The sequence below is a fragment of the Pelophylax lessonae genome (genome assembly GCF_965119305.1).
Source record: "Pelophylax lessonae genome assembly, chromosome: 3".
Taxonomy (NCBI): domain Eukaryota; kingdom Metazoa; phylum Chordata; class Amphibia; order Anura; family Ranidae; genus Pelophylax; species Pelophylax lessonae.
The window spans coordinates 335,132,564-335,139,971 of NC_138770.1; the positions used below are offsets into that span (position 1 = coordinate 335,132,564).

General features: G+C 46.5%; 1 protein-coding gene across 1 annotated transcript; it reads left to right on the forward strand.

Moving 5' to 3' along the window:
* Nucleotides 1-2,230: 2,230 nt before the first annotated feature.
* Nucleotides 2,231-3,562, forward strand: CEP43 (centrosomal protein 43). Its single transcript, XM_082248906.1, has one exon. It carries the CDS (start codon nt 2,327-2,329, stop codon nt 3,521-3,523), a length of 1,197 nt encoding a protein of 398 aa, XP_082105032.1. The 5' UTR covers nt 2,231-2,326; the 3' UTR covers nt 3,524-3,562.
* Nucleotides 3,563-7,408: the final 3,846 nt, after the last annotated feature.

Consider the following 7,408-nt stretch of genomic DNA (forward strand, 5'->3'; position numbering starts at 1 on the left):
ATCATCCAAAGGTTTTTATTGCAGGAGAGATCGCATCACAGGACCCCTTTGTCAGGAATGTAAAGTTGATCACATCCCTGTTGAAGGGGTCCTGCATGACTCAGAAACATTGCACTTGTCTTTGTTGATGTGGGCTATAAAAAAAAAACTTTTGGATGGGGATTGTAGATCCTTGGTGTGCTGGCGAATATATACACTTTCTTAATGTATCCAGCTGGTAATCACTACAGCACCCACCATTGATGAGCCTTGTTTTCCCGTAATGTGTGATATAGGAATATAGTCAGGACAGGGGTGATGGCAGGGACACGCATCTACATAGATGTCATATTGGGACACAGCTGCTGTGTCCCAAAAGACAAAGACAAAAAAGGGGCTTGCCTTTGCTGGGGAGGCACGTCACACCTGTTTGCCCCCATAAGACACCACCATGCACAGAGCATGGAAGTAATCATCTCATCTGAAAGCGGCCTTGGTGCCAGGTGCTGCATACTGCCAGCCATAGACATGAATGGGACTGCCGATGCAGGGTATGCATGAAACATCTGTGCGCCCCCATAAGACACCACCCTACAAAGGTTAAGAATGTAATTCCCCCATCTGAAAGCGGCCTTGGTGCCAGGAGCTGCATACTGCCAGCCATAAACATGAATGGGACTGCCGGTGCAGGGGATGCATGAAACATCTGTGCGCCCCCATAAGACACCACCCTACAAAGGTTAAGAATGTAATTCCCCCATCTGAAAGCGGCCTTGGTGCCAGGAGCTGCATACTGCCAGCCATAAACATGAATGGGACTGCCGGTGCAGGGGATGCATGAAACATCTGTGCGCCCAATAAGACACCACCCTACAAAGGTTAAGGATGTAATCCCTCCCATCTGAAAGCGGCCTTGGTGCCAGGTGCTGCATACTGCCAGCCATAGACATGAATGGGACTGCCATTGCAGGGAATGCATGAAACATCTGTGCGCCCCCATAAGACACCACCCTACAAAGGTTAAGAATGTAATCCCCCATCTGAAAGCGGCCTTGGTGCCAGGTGCTCCATACTGCCAGCCATAGACATGAATGGGACTGCCGGTGCAGGGGATGCATGAAACATCTGTGCGCACCATAAGACACCACCCTACAAAGGTTAAGAATGTAATCCCCCATCTGAAAGCGGCCTTGGTGCCAGGAGCTGCATACTGCCAGCCATAGACATGAATGGGACTGCCGGTGCAGGGAATGCATGAAACATCTGTGCGCACCATAAGACACCACCCTACAAAGGGTATGGATGTAACCCCCCATCTGAAAGCGGCCTTGGTGCCAGGTGCTGCATACTGCCAGCCATAGACATGAATGGGACTGCTGGTGCAGGGAATGCATGAAACATCTGTGCGCCCCCATAAGACACCACCCTACAAAGGGTATGGTATGGATGTAATCACCCCATCTGAAAGCGGCCTTGGTGCCAGGTGCTGCATACTGCCAGCCATAGACATGAATGGGACTGCCGGTGCAGGGGATGCATTAAACATCTGTGCGCCCCCATAAGACACCACCCTACAAAGAGTATGGATGTAATTACCCCATCTGAAAGAGGCCTTGGTGCCAGGAGCTGCATACTGCCAGCCATAGACATGAATGGGACTGCTGGTGCAGGGAATGCATGAAACATCTGTGCACCCCCATAAGACACCACCCTACAAAGGGTATGGTATGGATGTAATCACCCCATCTGAAAGAGGCCTTGGTGCCAGGTGCTGCATACTGCCAGCCATAGACATGAATGGGACTGCTGGTGCAGGGAATGCATGAAACATGTGCGCCCCATTAGACACCACCCTACAAAGGGTATGGATGTAATCCCCCATCGGAAAGAGGCCTTGGTGCCAGAAGCCATAGACATGAATGGGTGAAAAGCTGTGCTACTTGCCACATACTGTCCCCACATAGAGAGACTGGTCAGCCATTGAATGCCCAGCCTACCAAGCACTGGGAGACCAGTTGTACACTGCCCAGCCCAGAGACTGTCCCCACACATAGACGGACCAGAGGGAAGAGAGGCTGGTACCTACCTTGGATGAATTGAAGATGAGAAGGCAGGTGTGGGCGGTGCCTGGTGAGCACTGGGTAAGCCGACACAGCAGCAGTGTGTTTATCCCGGAAGACGACTCCCGGCGCATCAGGCGTGGCTTCTCTTCACATGCGCCGTGACAACAGCACGCAGGCGTGCACCAGGACCCACCCCCGGCAGTTTAGCATTCGGCCGTCTCCCAGACGACGAGCGGGCAAACTTCTTCCTGTCACAGACTTGTTGTTTTACAAACCGTCCGACAATGTCTGCGGCCGATGAGGACACCGAGCTGAGGGATCTGCTGATCCACACGCTGGAGAACAACGGCGTGCTGAACAAGATCAAAGCGGAGCTGCGAGCCTCGGTCTTCATGGCTCTGGAGGAGCAGGAGCGGGCGGAGAACAAGCCGGCACTGGTCAATGAGAGGCTCCGGCAGTTCTTAAACAGCAGAGAGGGCCGCCTGGTAGCCGGCCTAGTCACTGACTTCCTGCAGCACTTCCACCTGGACTTCACCCTGGCCGTACTCCAGCCTGAGGCCAACCTGCCCAGCACACCTAACGATCGGGCTGAAGTGGCCGGAGAGCTGGGCCTGCCCGAGGCCGAGAAGGGTGGCCCGTTACTCCTAGAGCTGGTCAGGAGTTTCCAGTGTAGACAGAACGGGCTACCAGAGAAGGAGCTGCCCCCTGGACACCTGGCGGAGGCACAAGCCAAGTTTGAGCTGTATGATCGGGATAAGAACGGGGAGATGAGCAGAGAGAAGCTGAGGGAGCTGTTCGGGGAACTCTTCCCTTACTCTGACAGAGACATGCTGGACAGGTACATCATAGAGGAGTATAAAGATCGCCTAGATCTACAAGACTTTCTGGCCATGTACAGGCGCCTGTACACCCGGTGTAGGCCTGTGGAGGCTTCTGACATCACCAAACTGCACCCCCATACCAACTCTTCCTCCATTGACAACTACTTTCTGAAACCACAACCCACAGCAGATGAGCCTCCGCCACAAGAAAGTCAGGGCCTCAAACTGGATGAAGATGACTTGGAGGGAGATTCTTTCTATGATGACCCCCTTCCTAAACCAGAGAAGACCTATGGCTATAAAGAGGAGACCAGCAAGCCTCACCAGAGTCTCTCAGCCCTCCTTAGTTCACAATCTCACAAATCAGAGCCCAGCTCCCGCTCAGAGGTGCCCAATACCCCCCACAAAGACCTCAGATCGGCTTCAGAGAAAATGGCTTCCCTTGAATTGGGAGGAGGGAATGAGGATGAGTATGCCGATGACTTTAACAGCACTAGTCAGCGCTCCGATAAAAGTGAGCTCAGCATTGGCGAGGATCTGGAAGAAGAACTGTCTGTTGATGACCTCACTGGCAGTGACAATAAACTAGAGGACTTCACCTTGGACAATTCTATATCTCATATAAGTGATGTTGCCGATTACCTGGAAGAGGTTTCATGACCAATGTACTATTTTCTGCATTTATCTCAAACTTTTTTTTTTTTTTCATTGCTGAATAAACCGCCATCAGCCTTTGAACATTTTAGGAATATGAACAATAATCTGTACATCTGCTATATAGTTTTAGGTGGATTCTATAGAATTTTTCAGAAAGAACTATGTGAAAGACTATAAATGGGTAAAAAAGTGAATATGAAAGCTAGAAATAAATAAAAGGGAAACGTTAAAGGTATAAGCTCTAATTCTTTCTCCATAAACTGACTTTTATTTTAATTCATACTGTATTTAAAGCTGGCCATACAAGGTTCCTTTTTTTTTCTTTCAGCCAAAAAAACTGAAGAGATTCCCCTATCCACACATTCGGTCTGATTGTAGGAATCCTCCCAGCTGTTTCATATTTTGACAGCAGGGAGTCTTTCCTACAGATCTGTGCTAAATGAACATATATTTTCCAGCTATCCCTCTTGTAAGAAGTTGATTCATAGGGATTGATTGACTAAAACTGGAGAGTGCAAACTCTGGTACAGCTGTGCATAGCAGCCAATCCGCTTCTAACTTTTGACATCCAAACCTGGAAGCCAATTGGTTTCTATGCAGAATTTCTATTGATTTTGCACTCTCCAGTTTTAGTAAATCAAGCCCACAGACTTCTCATGAACTGAAATGGCCATACGCGGATAGCAATTTGTCAGTTTTCTGCTGAACTGTCTGAATTTCGATCCATGTATGGCCAGCTTTAGCATTATTCCGTACATCTCACTGATATGTCACTCTCCAGCAGTATTTTAAAACAAAAAAGTCCTGTATTGGCTAAGTTCTTCATATATGTTTGAGTGAGGTGGGTATGCTGGTGCTTATATTAACAACAGTTAAGTCACAGGTTCAGGAAGGCAGCCCTATACAAACTGTTTAAAGTTGCATTCCAGATATGGCTATTATTGCATAGTTACAATGGTCCTGCTTGGACTATATGTTTCTTACTTGGCCAATCTCTGTGGAAGCTGGAAATCACTGTAGTAGTCACCGCTTCTACAATAATCACCACTAGCATCCAGGTCCTGGGCCGAGCAGCTGCCCTAGTGAACACAGGAAGTCACTCGCTCACTCAGCATGGGTGTCATTCATAGAACACTGCATTTTCTCAATGACTTTAAAGTGTTCCCTGATTGGGTAGGGCATTGTCATTACGATAATATTAGTAGCTGTGCTTATGACTGGAACTTGTCAATGGTTGATTATGCCCACCCTTTCCTCCCCTGTGTACCATTCACATTCATACAAGCTGTACTATAGGTTCCCTCAATGCAAAGCATTCCACAATTGATGGACGCAGACCTTTTATTCATCCATCCATCCATCCATCTTTCAATCATGGAACATTTTGCATTGCATTGTATTTACATTGAATGGGACATGGGGACAGCATAGTCAGCACTTTTGACAAGTGAAATCCAGCCATTAAAATCCTCAAAAGTCTCTTCCACATGCATGATTATATACATATACCTTTTAAGCTTTTGTATAAATCATCAGTGGGGGAGTTTCTGGTATACTATAATCAGTGGTCCTCGGGGCCCACTAACAGGCCAGGTTTGCAAGATAACTAAATTACATCACAGGTGATCTCATTTGCTGCTCAGTGATTGCAGTATTCTAGTCTGCATCTCCCCCAAGGTAATACTTAAAATCTGGCCTGTTAGTGGGCCCCGAGGACTGGAGTGGAGGACCACTGCTATAAATTACAAAACTTTTCAGATAAAAGAATCCTGGCTATGACTACTGGCCCTTCTGAGCATATAAAAAAAAAAAGCATATTTAATACACAAAGTTGAACAAACCTGCATAAAATATCTATATTTTATTGTTGACCAACTCTGAGTAGGAAAACAACAAACAGTTAAGATTATTGGCCAAGAAATAAATGAAAACAGTACCACTGGTAAATAAATGATCCCCTCCTATAGAATAACATGCTTCATAAATTCCAAGTCTCAAACAAAGCAATGATCTACAGAGTTCATTGTTATGAAGTGCATGATAATCTACACCCCCCTCACCTGCCCACAGACGTGATCAAGTGGCAGTACAGCCACTCTAATCACTTCTGCTTTACAGGGCATCTGCTGCTATAAATATTTATATCAAGATGATGCCTGCAGGTACACATATCATCTTGGTAAAATCACTGAAAGCCCAGAACGTCAAAATGACGTCCACTTAGGTGAAGATTATATGACTGTCCAGTAAGTAAAAAAAAAAAGATCAAGATTGTATAGTGAGGAAATGGAAAAAAAATCCAAAGGGATGTGATGGATAATACAGCAAACCAGGTCATCAGCTTGAAAAGTAAAATGGTGAACAAAGATGTATCCTCCCATAACACCACTCCTTAGAAGGATAATATTTTAATAAAAGAGAGGAATGATGAAAGAAAAACAATATAGAAAAAAAAAAAACCTGCAATGATTTTAGGGAAATATGAGGCATAATTTGTGTTTTTGAAAGTGATAGTAAAATAAAATCCCAAATCTCCCCTCACTTCCTGTTTTGGCTATGAAACAGGAAGTGAAGATAAATCTCCCCTATGGGACACAGATGACAAAAACCTGACAGGGGTTGGGGCATGGCCAAGTGAGAACGCAGATGTTTTAAGCTACCGCATCATCTCAGGCTTTTTACTGCTGATACACTACTCTGCTTACCAGCATGCTCTTAGCCAAGAACAGGGTTCATACACATTTTTACCAATAAAATTCCATGACGTCACATAAATATTCATGACTTAATGTTTCATGGAATGTCTATGTATACATGTCAAATAAGAAGAAAATCCATGTCACACCCAGCATATTTTTACTAAAATAAATGACAAGCTTTGTAGTGTACAGTACCTCTGCAGTTAGGGTTTAGTTTCTGGATACAGCGTGATTCAAAATGGTCCCTTGTTTTACAGTGGATGAGATGGAAGCACCACTGCCGCAGCTGGGAGCCGGTGTCACTTCAGGCGCATGGGTGAAAAAGCCAGCGATCAGATTGGAAGCGGTCGAGCACACAGCTGCAGACTGGTGCTTTGCACATTTAGCATGGCTAGACAGCGCTGCCTCTCCCATGTTCGAAATGTCAAACGTTTTACGACACACTGTACATTTAGCACGTCCCGGGTCCCGATCTTTCTCCAGCCACCTCTCATACTTTTCATCATAAAGCCATACATTTTTAAAGCTACATTTCCCTGGCATTGCTACACTGTGAACACACTCACTTTAGCTGAAACTGTGTTACCCCCATAAAGTTAACTATTGTAATGTGACCAATATACTGGAGAAAGAAGATTAATGGACACTCCTGCTTGGGGATAAAGCTTCAGTTCAGGCAGTCATGATGGAGGTGCAGCCGGACTGGTATGGATGGTACAGATGCACAAAAATGCAGCGCTTACTCTTTAGTTTATACTGGAGAAGGAAGATTAAATGGGTGCTCCTGCTTGCCAGGAATAAAGCAGCTCAAGCATGAAGGTATGGATGGCACAGTCAGATGCACAAAATGCGGCGCTTAATCTTTAGGCTGAAGCCACAGTCCCACGAACAGGCAGAAAAGAGTTAAGGCAGAAAGGCGCCACTCAGTGGAGCGGATGCTTAATGATTTTATTGACACACATTTCACATGGTGTAGGCGTCTTTAGGACTGGTAGGCGTCCTTCCGGGTCTGCGGTTTGCCCTGGCCAGCAGCAGCTGAGAGATGACAACCAAGCAGGGGACCCGCTTCTGATCAAGGCAGCAGAAGCGCATAGTCACTGGAGGGAGGGCCGCATAAACGTGATGATGTGGGGGGGTGGTTACCGCACCCCCGCATCATAACGTTCATGCGGCCCTCCCTCCAGTGACT

What these genes read in the sequence shown, in the direction of transcription:
- CEP43 (XM_082248906.1), top strand. Translation starts at nt 2,327, where the DNA reads ATGTCTGCGGCCGATGAGGACACCGAGCTGAGGGATCTGCTGATCCAC.